This window comes from Zosterops lateralis (genome assembly GCF_965231275.1).
Source record: "Zosterops lateralis genome assembly, chromosome: 5".
NCBI classification, from domain to species: Eukaryota; Metazoa; Chordata; class Aves; order Passeriformes; family Zosteropidae; genus Zosterops; species Zosterops lateralis.
In genome coordinates, this window is record NC_139766.1 from 66,086,958 (window position 1) to 66,104,237 (window position 17,280).

A 17,280-nucleotide genomic window follows, 5' to 3' on the forward strand; every position below is an offset into this window, starting at 1 on the left:
AGGTGACTTGAAAACACCTGAACCCACACCAAGGTTTGGCCCAAACCACAGTGCACAAGACAGTGCAGTAACATGTCTAAGTATGTCACCATTTTGGGCTATTCTTGGAAGTGACCTACAACATTGGAGGAACTCCATTACCAGGACAGGGTTCTCAAATGCAGAAAAGGATCAAAACCACAGTGAGAAGGTGCTACTAAACTAACTACAGCAGAACAGATGATCATCAGTTGGATCATTACCTATAATGATACCAATGTCTGATTTTTTGATTGAGTAACATCCAGCAATAATAAGCTTGATATTAAACAGGTTTTTTGGTTCTAATTGAAAGAATGTCTATTAACCACTCTTTTCAGCCACCTACAAAAAATCATTCCCAAACCCAAGTTATTAAAAAACATGATAGGAGTGAGTGGCTTGTGGTCTGGAGAGTCTCAGAGGGAACATTTACTACTCCTAAAAGGAATAGTACTCCACAACAGGGAGCAATATTTTATGCTTTATTAATCAATTTATTCTTTACTGATTTTCATCCTAAAGGTTCTATTTAGAGCAAAGAAAGTTGAATACTTCAATATATAATCTGGTAAAATCCATATGGATCTAAGAATAGTTAGCTTATTACTATGAACCATAAGTGTGGACTGTCCAGAATAAACACTGTCATCCTATTTTCCATTATATTCCTACCTGCATGCTACAAAGAGTGAGGAATCTGTGAAGTCTCTCCATGGCTCTGAAAATCTCATTAGAGAGAATGTCATTTTGGCCACTGGAAATAATCCAATTTTAGCAGGATCCCAAGATCACTCCCAGGAGCCACCCTGAAACACACTGCATGGAAATCTGCAAAGTCAAAATCTGTATCAAAAAGGAACAGGTACACTGTGCCTGTAATTATTAAACTGTAGCTGTTGCAAAGGTCTGAGTCCTTTCCTACAAGGGGAGAAGGCATAGCTGCTTTTCTGACTACTGAAACAAACAAAAAATCATGTTTGGCAAAATGACATGATGTTCTGGAAAATGATTTTAGTCCATAGTTAAAAGAAAGGGTAAGCTGGTAGCAGTTACTTTATATAAAGAAATGTTCAAAATAGACACAAAAATCGTGGGTTTAGAGACTGTAATAACAGAACATGAACCACCACCTCTCTGAATTTGAGAGATTAAGCTATAGCTTCTTAATACTAACACGATCACTACTTAGAAGATTGGGAAAAATAATTTCAAGTATTTTCCATTAAGAGAATGTTTCAGGAAAGCTCTTTGTGCACAAGAAGAGAAGTTTAAAGCCCCAGTTGTCCCTCCACAGTCAGAATTTATAACAATCAATGCAAAACACAAAAAGTATTTGTTGGAAAGAGGGAGACTGACTCAACCGATGTTGATTAATCAGGCTCAATTTTATTTGTTTCCTCACTCACATTTATATTCTAAGTAATCAGCTTATACATATTGCAAAAGCCAAGCTCCTGATTGGTAGTGACTAAACAATAGCTTACTTCATGCTATATCAGCATATTGCAAAAGTCATATTGCCTTGTAGTGGTTCAGTTCCTTTTTTCTTATGATCTCAGTTTCTTTCCCTCATCCTGTTCTTTTCTAACGGTTCTGCCAGGAACATGCTGGCCTTGTCCTAGCTTCTAATTACAAGATTAATCTGAGAGCTATTGTGTCCCTTATCCTCTAACCATTCCTCAGCCATCTCCTCCACAGTATTCAAGTGTAGTCCCTTAGAATTTGAATATTTGCCTGACTGATTTTCAGCATGAGGCAACACAATTAAACAAGCTGGACCAGACATTTATTTTCATATATTTTTAGTCATTACTTGACAGTAGGAACTGATTTAGCTACATCCACAATAGTAAGGCAGTTAGGACCCAGAGTTCTCCCAGATTCCATTTTCAACTTAACATTTGTTAAGTTACCAAGTGGTAACTTGTGATGAAAACAAGGAACAGGAAAACACTCTGCAAGTAAATGCTATGAGTTCCACTAAAAATTTCCATTTAAAAATTAAATTCTCTTAGATATGATGAAACCAGAATTCAGTTTCTGGCTTTCATATGAAGCCACTTGGAAGTCCACCACAGCACTCCAGGCCTCACATGTATCTTGTCAAATACTGCTGTGTATTGGACACACATTTCAGGCCAGCAAAATTCAATTTTGCTTTAAATGCAATGAATTGAAGTTTTAAGTTAGTGGAGCAAGTAATTATAAAGAGTTTATTGGCATTAACCAAACCAGTACTGTAGAACAACAATTGTATAGTAATACTGTGTAACAATACAAATGTAAATGCTATTTATATTCCCACCAATCAGGTAGCTACACATCAAAATACTGATTTTTTTAAGCAGCATAAATATGGGTTTTTGACCAGAACTGAGTAGGGAATGGTGTTCTAATAGAGTTAACCAGAGACCAACTGAGGTCCTTCAGGCAGCCAGAAAATTCTGAGAAACGACAAAACCACCAAGCCTAAAATGAAGGAAAAGCTCCCACAGAAGTTTTTTCTCCAAGAGCATTCTGCTCACATTCCGAAATCAGGGCCACTGTGCGCTATAAATCAGCCCTGGACCTTTGAAGTCAATGGGCTCCCCCATGTAAGGAATACAGCTAAATACATATTCTCTGCCAGTTGCTTGTATATACCTTTTGTATTTCCTCTAAAACACTAATTCCTTGTGATTGTATGCAAATAATCAACTTACAAAGGATGCTCTGTATTATCATTAGATGAAATGAGATGCAGATGACAGATGCTGCAGATGACATTCCATTCTGAATTTAACCTGAAACACATTCAAGTCCAAAGGAAAAAAAAAAAAAAAAACAACTTACCTTGGCCTTAAAGCCCCATCTTGCTTTATTGACAAAAAGAAACTGTTCCTACTCACAAATCAGGTCCCTGAATCAGCTTAATCTCTATTTTAAGTATTGGATAAAATAGTTATATCTTCTTCCACTCATATTAAATAGTGTAGAATTCATTCTTTTTAGGTGGCAAATGCTTTCAATGAATGAAAAAACAATCACAGAATAATTTGGCTTGTGAGAGATCTTAAAGATTTCCTTGTTCCAACACCTCTGTCACAGACAGGTTGCTCAAAGCCCAATCCCCACACAGCCTTGAACACTTCCAGGGCTGGGGCACCCAGAACTTCTCTGGGCAACATATTCCAGTGCCCCATCACTTCTCAGTTAAGAATTTCTTCTTTCCATTTAATCTAAATCTGCCCTGTCTAGGTATAAACTGAGAAGTGCAGGTCTTCTATCAAAGCACTAAGTGGTACCATCAGTTTTTCCATTTTTAATTTCCATTTCAACTTTTCAAAGTGAAAACCATCGATTTTTCAATCAATCATTGATACAAAGGTATAAATTAGTTTCTGAATTATTTCTTACAAAGCAGTGTGTGTGGTCATTTTGGGTCAAGACAGCCATGTCCAAACCACTACCAGCCTGAAAGAGAACTGCTTTTAAATGTTTAATTCACTCTTACTGTGGACAGTGCTGATAAAGGTAATACCTTTTTTCCTCTACAGCTCTCTCAGTCTCATTAAAAACAAAGGACAATCATGAAGTTGTCCAACCCCAGACAAATGTAAAACATTAAGATAAATCAGGAAAATTACTCTTCTTTACCCTTGGTTACTACATGGTTAGGTGTTACAATAGCTGCAACAACGTAAGTGCTACCCATTAGAACAGAAAGTGGGGGGATAACAAAGAATATTTATGTGCTTATAAGAGCAGAGGGCTTCACTTTTATTCACTTCATGAGCTTGCACAGACAAGATGCTGCAGACATGCATAAAAGTACTTCCACATAAATCCAGGGTTAAAGGATACAAAAAGCTCCTTCAGATGAGATCAGGTACTTTGCAAAAGACATTCCTTACTCTGAAAACATCAATTTAAATTGTGCAGTTAACTGAAAGCTACTGAAAAAACATGTTTGTATTCTGCACAATGTGCCAGAGTGAGGTTGGACTTTCTGACAATTAACAGGGGAACATCAGCTCTGTATTTCACAAAGCTTAAGTGTAAACTTGAGTATAAAGAGACACTCACAGAACAGTTTTCTGGTTTACTGGATAACCTGAGCCAATTTACAAGGGGTACAGAGGTATCCTGTTATTACTTGAAGGGCATCATTTCAGTGCTTAATTTTAGTACTGGAAAACAAATCAAATGAAATTTACCGGTTTTAGCAACCAGAAGGAAATAAAGATCACAGAAGGGAAGACAGTGAAAAGAACAACAATCAATTGGAAAACTTGTCTGTACATGAGAAATTATGAAAAATATTAAAATAAGAGATATTAAGAGAAATTAATCTTACCATTATGGTTCTCACCTATTTTTACATAATTTAAAAATTCACAATTACTAGAAGTAGATTCCACTTCTATCACGAGATGATACAGATGATGCCCAACAAGTCTCAAAATTCAGCCCAAACTTAATTCAGTCTAAATGCTTGTAGACTTTAAATCAAATCAATTATGCAAATCATTACAGCAAGGTAACTAACAGTTTTCTGGGAACAACAAAGCTGATTTAACAAAGCTAGAATGGACATTTGAAATTACAACCTCATCATCTCCCATATATTCCCTCCCACACCCTTTGCAAAATCTGGTTTGACTTTTCTGGTTTCAGTTTTCAAACTCAACTTGATTCAAAAGGGCTGTGCTGGACAAGGGGACTCGCTGCAACTCAGGGCCTGACATACCCAATTACAAGTATTAGCATTCCAGATTGGGTAACAGGTGGCATCATTTGTTTCCCCAAAATTAGAGCTCTTAGTGTGCAATGGCTTTTAACCCAGCCTTTCTGATCCCCACATCACTTTGAGACACTGCCAACCTTCCACCAGGAGATATGAAAACAGCCTTCAATACCAGTGCTAATGGAGCTTCAGCAAAGGTGAAAACCTTCAGAGTATCTTCAGAAAAGCTGCTAAGACATCAAATGTGCACGTAGCACAAGCAAAGCAAGAGATCTCAACATACTCCTGTTGTTTCCATTTGTGTGAAGCTGGTGAAGGACACCCAGGAAAATCAGACTCTTGACAAGAATTACAAACTCTTCTAACAAGACCTGAGATTCTGAGGTGATCTCCAATGCAGCAGGAAGGGCTCAGGGAACGTGGAACACAAATCCAATGGAAAGCAGGCTTCACAAAACAGCTTTTAATTAGGATGTTCTAATTAGATGCTGAAGAGACACACAATCATCCACAATTAATTCTACTCTTGATATGGCTTAGGGAACATCACAGCTAAGTCAGAAAAGACAGAGCCAGTTTAACACTTTACCTTTCAAACCTTTATCTTCAAAGAGGCAATGGAAAAACATTCCTTACTTTTTATTCGTTCACTAAAGCATCTCCTGCTACTGAAAACTGAAAAACTCATCTTGCATAATACCTGCATTTTAAACAATCCACTCTTTATGACCATAATTAGATTCATTACATCTGCTGAGAAACTAGGCAATTAGTAGTTCTAATAAAGTAGCCATTAACTTGTACTTAGAAATGACTGATTTTAATAGCAGTATATTTAACAGTTTAAAGGAATCATCACATTTGTTAATTAGCACTATCAATTTTTAATTAAATTATCTTTCCACAAGTAGAGAAAAAAAAAAAAGAATCCACCCAGATGTTTCATTAAGTTTATATGGAGCAGAGAATTTTTCAGACTAAGATGGAATTTTTAAGGGCTGTATTGGCTAAACCAACATTTTGAGGTGTAAATGTTGATACACAAGCTAAAGACAGAAAGAAGTTGCACAGATCTTTGGACAAAGGTCTTCTCTAAGGAGATTTTTGTGGTCTTGCAATAGATTTCATCAGGAAAAAAAAACCGCAGACATTGTTGAAAACTACACAAGACTTTGAGAATACATCTATGAATCATAGAGGGAGAAGGTGTTAATAACCAAAGAGTTATTTACTCACCACATTACAGTGAACACAAAGTCAGTCAGTGCATGAAGTACAGAATCTGTGCAATAGCCCTCATTTGAACAGATAAATTGCACATCTTACAAGCAAGGCCATCAGGATTTGAAGCACTTCGGGCATTGTAGACTCAGGAGGATGAAAGTAAAGACTTGGCACTCTGAAGCTAACACATGCAGAATGTGCTTAGTCTTTCCTGTATCATTTACTAAACCTGCTAATTAATCTGGAGGGCCTCACACAAGAATCAAACACACAGACTAACTGATATGGAAAGTAGTCCATTTACTTCTCTATTATACCTAAACAGGTGCAGAAATAAAAATAGAAAAAAAAATCCACTTCCAATTAGCTCAGACCTTATTTTCCAATCCTAAATGTTAAATCTCAATAAATCTTGACACTTCAGAGGTGCACCATGTGGAAATGGATTCAGGTCTGAAGGATACTTCAGTGTATAAAAAAAATTCCCGTTGTCTATAACAACTCACTTTGTAACTTGAAAAATTCCCTTGTGAGCTCAAAAAGACATGTCAAGCCAAAAGCACTGGCAAGATAAAGATGTCTCCTCTTAGGCAGCAGACTGCACTTAAAATCAAAACCATCTTTCATGCTAAAGACTTTACTAATGACCACCTCATCAATAATACCTGAACAGATAAAATATAGTCCCCACTTCCTACTCAAAGAACAACATTACTGCAATAACCTGACAGAGCCTGATGTATGAGATCCCTTCAAGGAAGACTTGACTCTCTTCCTCTGTACACAGATTTTAACAACTTAAAAACACAAATAAGATAGTCAGACCCATTTAAGAATATAAGGAAGTATGACTGACATTAGTTTGAACAGTGATTTGTGATATACAGGCTGGTAACACTTCACCCATTGTCTTCAGGACAAAAGAGCCTGCAGAGGCAGTTGAAGGGATCAGTCCAAGAATATAAAGGAGCACAGAAAGGCATTGTTGCATCAACTACTCAAGAATTCAGAAGTGAACAAGTACTCTGCAGCCATATACATTTTATATTTAGTTTCGGACCTGTGGCTGTATGATCCTACACTCCACTGAACACCACATATCACATGAAAAGTCACTGAAAGGGTGATCAGACAGGAATCAGAACTGTCTGCCCAGTTCAAGAAACTGGAACAGGCTGTCCAGGAAAGTGATGAAATCATCACCACCCCTAGAAGTGTTAAAAAAGTGTGTGAATGTGGCACCTGGGGACATGGGTTAGTGGTGAACATGGCAGTGTTAGGTTAACAGCTGACTCAATCTTAGGGGTCTTTTCCAACCTTAACAATTCTATGATTTATGCTGTACTCTCACTTCAGCTTATAGAGAGCATGAAGAGAATTAATCTGTTACCAGCAAGACTTGTGGAGATTTTCCATTCCTTCTTCATTTATGGTTCACACTTAACCCACAACAGCAAAGTCTAAGCTTCCTGAATTCTGGCAGCTTTCTTCTTCCACTTCTCACTACCTTTGCTCAGCAAGAGACTTTTGAGAACATCAGCAAGGAGCTCTGCTTTGCCCCTAGCTATTAACACACAGGTCTAGTATAGCTTGTAAGTAATGAGAAACCACTGCAGGGAATTACAAAAAAAACCAGATCCTTCAGTTGTGTTTCCAGCTACAAGAATAGCTGCAGTTTTTCCAGCCAACAATCCATCCAGCACAAGTGACCTTTTTACACAGGTAGATGCCTAAAATAGAGTAAGAAAGGGAAGGATATGCTTATCCTATCACACTCCCAAACTCAAATGATTTTATACTGACAGGATTTCTTTAGCCTGATTTTAGATACTTTAAACCCATCACTTCCATCCTTCTTCCAAGTACCCTTCCCAATCAATCAGTCTCCCACTGAGTCCACAGAACCTTCTCAGGCACACAGTGGCAAAACAGTGCTAAGGGAAATATCACCTTCCTGTGCTCCCAGCATTAACAGCAGGTGCTCACAATCAAAGGGCATTCCCCATCACATAACCTGTCCCTGCCAGGCAGAAAGAACACTTCCCACTGAAAAAGCCAAACCCTGGCAATTCTACCTGCCAGGGGGGGATTCCCACTCCCAGCAGAATTTGCAGAGAATTCACCTCTCAAGCTGTGCATATTCTGAAGCTTCTGAAAAGCTGTTCCACAGAAACTACAAAAGACTCCTGACAACGGGGACCTCCCACCAAGTCTCAACATTTCATTCTAGAAGTCATAAGAACTTAAGGATGTACAAGACCACAGTTTTATCTTCTGACATGAACTACCCTCCCTCTGAAATCACTCAATATTTTGCCAAAATTAAAAAGATTTAAAGCAGATACTTGGCATAAGAGGTTACAGCCCACCCTGTTAACATTTAGGAAAGTAATATGCAACTTTAAAACAAGAACCAGTTCTTTAAAGTGCCAGATACAATTAAATATAAATGCCATGCCTTGTATAAGCTATATAGCAGTGAGAAAGTACCAGTTTCCAAACTGTTTAATTTGCTGAGGGAAGCAAACTCAGCAGTAAGAAGCGAACCAATTACATTGCCTAGAATTAGTGATGAATAATTTTATGACAGCCACTACTGGCACCAAGATATAAATTTCATTGCCTGCAGAGACTGAGTTCAAGAGAACTAATTCGTGAAATGAAAGACAAGATTAAATTGGCAACAAATGTGCTCTGCAGAGGGAATTTCTGTATTTTAAAAAGATGACATCTGAAAACTCTTTTTTTTCCCCCCCACAAGAAATTGTCCCATATTCCAAGAAAACCACTGCACTAGCCTGGCTGGGTTGGTTTTAAAACAGCAGTGGAGACGTGGTAACTTAATTTCACTTCAGTTTACTTCAGCTACTTTAACACTATTTAGTCAGTTCTGGTCTGTATATTTAAAAATACATTTGTATTTGCAAATATACTACATAACTGGCAAGAGAGTGTTTACACACATACTCTGTGATAGTCTGCAGCATAATTCCTGAAAATGAAACAGGAACAAATTTTGGTATATTTTGGTTCAGAGCTAGTGTAGATACAAACAGTGCCTCCTGATCCATCACTGGAAACCCTCCCACAGACCCCCCGCAGCCAAGGCTTCTACTTGTTTAGAAACAGAATAATGAAAACAAGCAGAGCCAGGCTTGGCTAGAAGTGAATTCTCCTGACAACACTAATTTTGACACAGACAAGGAGAGGGCAAAAGGCATAACTACAACACAGCTTATGGAAAGTGCTGTATTGATCTCACTGAGCTGTTTGCGTGAACACGTGCACAGTTGCTTACATAACCTGTGCTAATAAATCAGCCTCAAAGCACTTCCCTGTGCTTGTGCTGAAGTGCTGCTCAGAGACACTGCAGCAAACCAAAGCACTCACTGAAAACAAAAAGAAAGGAAATCACCAACTAAATAAATACAGGTTAGCCATCAAATCTCAGCAGCATTATTCTAAGTTTACCATAATTAAATGCAATGAATTCTACCTGAGAGACTGCCCTGGCACCAGGAAAGAATACTTTTAAATTTTATGTGCAGCAAATGAAATGTGAATGGCACAGTGCATCAAAAGGATTTTTACGTGGTCAGAATTTAGAACACAACAACACATTCTGTGCTGTACCTTTCAGAGGCACAAAACAGTCTGGAAAAAAGGAACTGCAAGCAACATAATACTTAACATCACATTCAGAAGTAGCTTATGGTGCTGGGCAGGACAAACATGAACTCTCTCAAGTATCTAATACTAGAACAGATAATGCAGTAGCTATATCAGCCACAGCAGTCAAAATGTATATAGCCCTGAATTAAATCAGAGCTTCCTGGCTTTAATATCTGACCTGGCATATGAGAAAAAAATATTTAAAAAGTATACAAAGACATATACAAAACCCCACTGTGCAGGATCATTACATGAAATATTAGATGTTACCTGACAGCCTAAGTTGCTCCAACTTTGTATTTAAGGTACAACTCACTTCCATCTGTAGCACACATTACCATTCAAGTTCTCTTTACATAATTTTTTTTTTTGCATTTTTGTGTTGAAGAAAAAGCATTTTCTGTCCCTCTTAAGCCACAGTTTTCATGTTGTTTCACCAAGCTTCATTGCAGGTTGTTCAAACCACTGAAGCCTCACCCTTGAGAGGGTGTAACACCTCTCACAAATCAGGCTGTATTAAAAGGAATAAATTCCTTCAGAACTCAAAACACCCTTTTTGGAAAGTTTGCCAGATATTATCCAAGACATCTGCAAAAAAAAAAAAAAAAAAAAAAAAAAATCCAGAATAACATTTAAATGATTTGAACATCACAAAACTACATTTATACAACAGACTGACACCTTGTGGAATTTCTCTTTTGTCTCAAGAATTGTTTTTGAAACTAGCCCTGCAGGAAAGCAAACATGAGAACTGTAACCACACAGCATGACAAGTGTTTCTTAAGACAAAGATATCTCAAATAAACCAAAATAAGCCACCATCAGCTTAACTGAAATATCCTTTTTCTAAAAAAAAAAAAAAAAAAAAAAAAAATACAGCAAGAAGGAATGGATCTGGTTAAGGATAACCAGGGCTGGCAGCACCAAGCCACAGTTTAGACAACCTTCTTCTCCCACCTAGTGGCAAGAAGCATAAAGAGCAAGGTCTTTGGAATGCAAACCTAAGAGGTTTTCAAACACCAACTCTAAAGAGATTCACTGACATCATAAGGAGGATTGAGCCATGTATAATTCTGGTTGACGAGTAATGAACATTCTATCACTGCCATGCAGAACAGAGTTTGTTTTCCCATTTTCCTCCTCTCATCAAGAAAAGGACACACTTCAGGAAAGACAGGCTACAACTGGCCCCCAGTACTTGCAGTTCAGACACTTAAAGCTCAGAAACACACAAGTGACCCAAATAATGGCAGCATGGAGTAGTCTGTATAAGAATTTCTATTTCCTGGAGCACCTAGCATTGCATTTTGTGCTGCAAAGACAATGGTTTTCCTTTAAATTACTTATTTAGGGAAAGCAAATATTTCCCTCCAAGTTCATCATTTACATCCAAAGTCAAATATGACGCAGTCAGTTTGAAGCAGGAATAAATGAGAGATGAATAAAAAGTTTTATTTACTGTCCTTGACATACAAAGTATCATTCCTCACATGAAAACAAACCTTTGTGAAAAAAGCAGGACACCCATTTGGAACCTTTGCATAGACTTTTTTTGACAAACTTTTCAAAATAAAGTCTAAAAATTTTCTGAAATGCCGTTTTGGTTTTGACTGAAGTTTTCAAAGCAGCTTTGAGACATCATTGTCTAGATGATACTTTAATCAACATTTTTTGAGTTATTCAGGATTTCAGACTGATGTCATTCTTTATAAAACTGTACATGGATAGAAGGTAGAAAAGAAGCCAAACAACTGAATGTTCAGTACTTACAATTTTCAACAGATGGCACTTTACAGCAAGGAACCCATAGTGTCTAATTAAAACAGAGCAAAAGTAATTGGATGGCTGAGTGCACAGACATGCCAAAGTCTGCCACAGAAAAAGCCCAACATCTTCACATTTGAAAGCACAGTTCTGTAAAACTAGAAGTGCAAAGAGGGAATCTAAAGCTAAACAAAAACTGTGAGCTAACATTCCACCTCAGATATTAACCACACTCAGATGTTCTTCACAAAGGTGGGATATGTCCCACCTTCTTTGCTTCTCAGGCAGAACTTACAGCCAGAGTTCAGATGAAAGACAGCAAACAAAAAAGGAGCATCAGAAAGTATTTATTACTGCCCACTAGCAAGGATCTGGTTAGTGGGCAAGCTTCACATTTCCTAAGATAATTTATAGACTATTAAACCAGTGGCCACAATCAAGCAGCAACTGCTATTCTTGACTAAAAAAACAAAAAGAACATACAATTTGTAAGTCTTGTGAGAGTTTAGATTAGATGTTGCCACCTATGGATATTCACTATAGTTAAAATGACTCCTGCTTATACAAAATATACGCCTAGAGAATCTCCAGCCCTCAGTGGAATGCAAAAAAAAATTTCTCAGAAATCTGAGATGAATTCTTGAAGTGATGTGACAAGTCTTAGAAAAAACCCGCTTTTGCACGCTCACAACTTTACCAAAAGGTTTTACTAAGCATGATTTGTCCCAGAAACTTCACTTCACCTGAAATACATAAAACCTTTTGTAGATGTATCCTCTGCTCTTAAACACCATTAGAAACTCCACAAAAGAGGTCTGGGAGACAGAATAAGTTGCCCCTTCAACATTAAGCAAGGAAAAACTTCAGGCACAGGAACATAAACAGGAAATCTTCTGTTCCTGAAAAAGGCATTCTTCCTCCTGATTATAAGCAAAAAATCTAGGCACATAAGGATCTCATTCAGCAGTCAACAGACAAACAAGCAGCAGTGAAAATACAGCAGAAAAGCAGCAACTATTGGAAATCAAAAGATTTCAATCCAGGTATGGGCCTTGTCAGACTTCAGAGCTCTCACCAAGACACAGCTGCAATTTTAGCACATTTTTCCCTCCTTCACTGGCAGCAGCAGATTCATCTCTTGCACAGATGAAAATCTCCATACCCACATGGAGTGAAACACAAGCCATTCATACATTTAGAATCAACAGATCCACGTGCTTTGCAGTGGATTTTCAGACAGATCCATGATTTTGGTGTCAAGGAAAGCCTTGCTAATCTGGTATCGACATCCTCTGCTCAGAATGAGGAACTTGTTTCCATAGAGCTTCAGCCAACTTCAACACCATAAAAATTTATGCCTCAATCCATTCACTTAGCGAGAGATTTCCATATATCTGATTCAGGCTGCTTCCAGTCTTCTCCTGTTAGTTCTTTCAGGTTCAAGTCTTTGAAAAATTCCAAACGATGGCTGCAAACAAAAGAAAAATAAACTAAGTCTTAACTTCTGTAGTAATCTGTAAGAGCAAAGACAAACAAAGTAATGAAAGCAGCAAGGAACAGTCTCCTCACATAACTTCAACTGCTACCAACATCTGAAAAAGGGGATTTTTTGGAAAGGGGTACTATGGAAAGAATTCCTTCTTGAAACGTATTACAGCCATTATCCAGTTTAATACAGAACACTGATAATGTGTTTTACTAGCAATAGCTCACAATTTTTTAGATACAGAGTTGCAGAGTTTTCATAAATAAAGGGTAATTTATCTAAAATTTACCCTGCCTCACCATCACTGTAAACTGTGTGGCAAGTTTTATAAGAACTATAGTGTGTCCTCTAGAGCTGGTTCATTTATACAAAATGCTCAGGAATACCAGGCTTTATCAGCCTCACAGTCAAAGAAAATAAACAGGCCCAAAGCACAATTTAAAAATCCAACTTCTGATTTTCCTATTGATATTGGGTATCCTTTAATAATTTTTTTTTTTAGTTTAGTCTGACTTTTCAACTTTTTTCCATAGCATGGAACCATCTGTAGAGGTGAAAGCTTTTAGAACAGTAGGGGAAGAGCAGAAGAGATTTACTGGAAATGTACCTGGTGAAATTATTACTAAATGGCATTTCAGGAGGAATTGAAGTCAAGAAGGAAAAGTAGAACAACCCACCCATGATTTAGATGAGGGAGGTGATAAAAGCAGACACCAATGGCACTGAATGGATAACTTTCCATGCCCCTAACGTGGAAACCAAGCACTAATTACAGTGCCACAGTGCTTTTATACAAAGCACAGCACCAGTGGATCCAGAGCTAAGTACTGTAATAAAAGTACTAGAGGCACTCAATCCAAAAATCAAATCAGCTTTTTTAAGTACTCCAACAGTAGTACAACCGTATCACAGAAGAGCTCATTTTAGGCTTACAAATCTGGTTCCTGTCCTTCCTGCAATTGGTGTAGAGGCACAGGATAAAGTGCTTCATATTTCCTCTCTTCTCCCGAGCCATGAATTGCAAATGCATTGAACTTGTCAGTGCAAGGTGGAAAATAACTCCAAGGTAGAAGAGCTTTACCCTCCCATTGGGTTTTCATTCTGGTCACCTCAAACTCCAAAGGAAGTCTTTCCTGTTAAAAAAGGAAAGAAAAAAAAAAAAAAGAAAAAGGTGTTGGACTTTTTCTGATGAGAAAGTAGGCAAATAAAAATCATTAGAAATGTACTTGACCACTTACTTTCCATGCTTTTCTTCTGCCAGAAAGCAGCAGCAGTAAGTGCTGCCCATGGCTGTGAAAGAATCAGAGCACAGTTTTCCTAAAACTACATCAAGTTATTAGTGCATTAAACCACCACAAATATTTACATTCCCCACACTGAAACAATTTCGGTGTCTAGTCTCCCTCACACATGTATCTCACAAGCATTAGAACTGCAAGTGGAAATTAACTTTTGGGACTTTTTCAGGGCTATACTTACGGGCAAAGCTCAACTTCTAAATACTGCTCAGTTCTGCCACTCAGGAAGAATGCTTCTACAACTGAAGAAAAACAAACAAACAAAACCCCCAAGCTATCAGTATTTTATATTAACTATTTTGTAATATCCTGAGATCTTCATATCCTATTGCTACAACTCAGTTCTCATGGGTTTTGGCCTGTGCCATGCCAGAGCCTGACTCACTACTGACATGTACACAGTAACTATAACCCAAACATTTGAAATGTTGTTCCACAACTCCAACTTCAGGACTCTTATTTTTAATTGCTATGATCACAAAGGCCTTTATAAAGCACTGCACTAACTTTATTAGCTTCACCAATTCCAGTTTTGAAAGCACTCACTTTGATGCAGCAGGAAAATAAGGGAAAGAAGATTGATCGTACATTCAGAGCAGGGCACATACCCCATAACTAAAAACTGTTAAGTTTCAGAAATAAAAAAGCATTTAGCTCTTAAATGGTTTTTACCTGTAGATGGATATTTTGGACAGGGTATTACTTGAAAGCCACATATTACATTTGAATCACATTTCAAGAATACAAAGTAGAATTTCAATGGTGTTTTGTTGCAGCAGCCCTCTTGTTAAAGAGTAGAGGTGAGCCAAGCCACAGACTTCTTGTTTATCACAGCATGAAAAGGGTCCTGGTTTATTCCTCTTTACAGCTCAGACATCCTGACTCCAACCATTCCCTGACTCTGCCTGCAGCAGCTCCTGCTGTGGGTTTCCCTTGCAGCCTCTGACTGCTGGTTATTTCCTGCTGAACTCTGACTGCAGGGATCAGTTTGCAGACTGTGACTGCAGCTTTTACCTGGCTGGACTGTGACTGCAGGTTCCACCAACAGGCTCTGACTGCACACCCAGACTGACCTCACTGCAGGGATTCTCTTTTCTGTTTCACCCAGTCCTTTTGGATCATTCCTTCAGTATCTCATTCCCCAGGATCATTCCTCTTCCTCAAGGCCCTTCCCGTATTTCCTTCTGAACCTTCCCTCTGACCAGCCAACCCACCCCTTTTATCACACTTATCTTTATTAGTCACAGCTGTGACCCATTACAGGCCAGGCTATTCCTCTTCTTTGGTAATTAGCACAACTGTGACTTATCAAAACTGAGGTCACCTGTAATCCTTTCTTCCACACCTCCAGTGCTTCACATGTAAAATTCCAACCGTGCTTCTCAGAGCAGTGAATTATTAGAAAACCTTAGTTAGAGTTATGATACAACAGATATCTTTATTTATTTTTATTTAAGCATATTTATTACAATAACATCAAAGAGGTGCTAATACCATTTTAGTAGAGCTTGTGTCAGAATAGGTCAATAATCAGGAAGTAAAGAACTGCTGGAAATATTCAATTCTTGCATTACTCAAAGCAATGGGTAAAAGTGACAATATAAACAGGAAAGGAGAAAACACCTAGCACTACTATGAGAATTTTCCCCCCTCCATTTGGGAACAATTTTGAATTGAAATCAACTCAGACCACTGAATTACAGTTTTGGGTTTGGTTGTTTTGTGGGGTTTTTTTGTTTGTTTGTTTTTAAACAACCATCACAGACTCTTTAAAAAAGACCAGGCACATCAAATACAGAGGAACATCAGTGTCTACAGAAATCAGATATATTTGCAGAAGAATTACACTTACCCTCATAGTCCCAGAGTCCACCAAAAGGTTTCCCTGGCTCTCCGGGTGGTGCTGGAGGGTCATTAAAGAAAGGAGCACGAACTTCCATCACCAGTCCTGAATTATCCGTCCTCAGCCCGATGGTAACCGGCTCATGGCTCACAGGCAAACCATCCCACGTGTGATTAATCCGAAATTCCATCTTCAGGTACTACACAAATGGAAAAGGAAAGTTCTGTCAAAGAAGAGCTCAGATTCCGGCCCCGCACGAATTGCCCTCTGGTTGCCCAGAAAAAAAACCACTTTGGTATAAAGTCAATTATCAAATCATGTTGTTAGACATCTTAACTGAAACAAAATAGCTTTGTAAAAAAAACCCTAAGTAAACAGTTACATAAATAGTTTCTCACAGTTTTTGTACCCGCAGGGTTACAAATGACTCTGAAATCTTATTAAGTTTAAGGCTTTTCAAACATAAATAAATAAATACCTCCCAACACCACCAGAAATATTAATCGAGAGAGCAGATAAACAAAACAGTCTCCACTACGTGAACTTCAGAGGATTTGGTAACACCAGAAAAACAGACTGAGGGGAAACCCTCTAATGTCTGAGACACAAGTAAACAAAGCTTTGATTCGCAGCCATCGCAAATCAGCCTTTCCTTCAACACCTCCAGCGACGGTGACTCCGCCAACTCCCTGAGCAGCTCGTTCCAAAGTCTAATCGCACTTTCTATAAAGAAATTTCTCCCCAAACCCAACCTGAAGCAGCCTCGGGCCGTGTCCTGTGCTCCCGCCGCTGTTTCCCGGGGAGAAGCGGCCGATCCCGCCCGGCCACGGCCACAGGCCCCGCCGGGCAGCAGCTCCCACAGGGCTCCGCACCGCTCCCGTTCCGCTAATCCGGCCACAAACTGATTTTTCTTTTCCTGGAGGGAACTACAAAGGCCTCAGCGCCTATCTTTAACCCACAACCCCCTCAAGGAAAGCTTAACAAGGGACTTTTTGTGAGCGGTTCCCCCGCCCCAGCGCCGCGCCGTGTCCGCTCCCCACGTGACGGGGCGGTGCCGCCGCCCGGGCCGGGCCGGGCTCTGAGGGCGGGCGGCAGCGGCGGGGCCCGCCCCGGCTCTCGGCGCTCCTGGGGCTCCTCCGCGGGGCCCTGGAGGCGGCCGTGCCTCCGCCGGCACCGGGGCTGAGTCCTCCCCGAGCGGCGGGGCCGGCAGCGGGCTGAGGGGAGGGAGCGGAGGGCCGGCTCGCCA

The 17,280-nt window shown here is 39.1% G+C and overlaps 1 protein-coding gene across 2 annotated transcripts; it reads right to left on the reverse strand.

Moving 5' to 3' along the window:
• Nucleotides 1–12,302: 12,302 nt before the first annotated feature.
• LOC310909723 (UPF0462 protein C4orf33) lies at nucleotides 12,303–17,092 on the reverse strand. Of its 2 annotated transcripts, none has more exons than XM_083861834.1 (6): nucleotides 17,024–17,092; nucleotides 16,044–16,233; nucleotides 14,373–14,433; nucleotides 14,132–14,183; nucleotides 13,827–14,026; nucleotides 12,303–12,875 (listed from the first exon to the last, which is right to left on the reverse strand). In XM_083861834.1, the coding sequence occupies exons 2-6, from the start codon at nucleotides 16,222–16,224 to the stop codon at nucleotides 12,776–12,778; spliced, it is 594 nt and encodes a 197-aa protein (XP_083717960.1). In that variant the 5' UTR covers nucleotides 16,225–16,233; nucleotides 17,024–17,092; the 3' UTR covers nucleotides 12,303–12,775. The 2 variants fall into 2 exon arrangements, with proteins under 2 accessions (XP_083717960.1, XP_083717961.1); XM_083861835.1 differs by having other exon boundaries at nucleotides 16,787–17,074.
• Nucleotides 17,093–17,280: the final 188 nt, after the last annotated feature.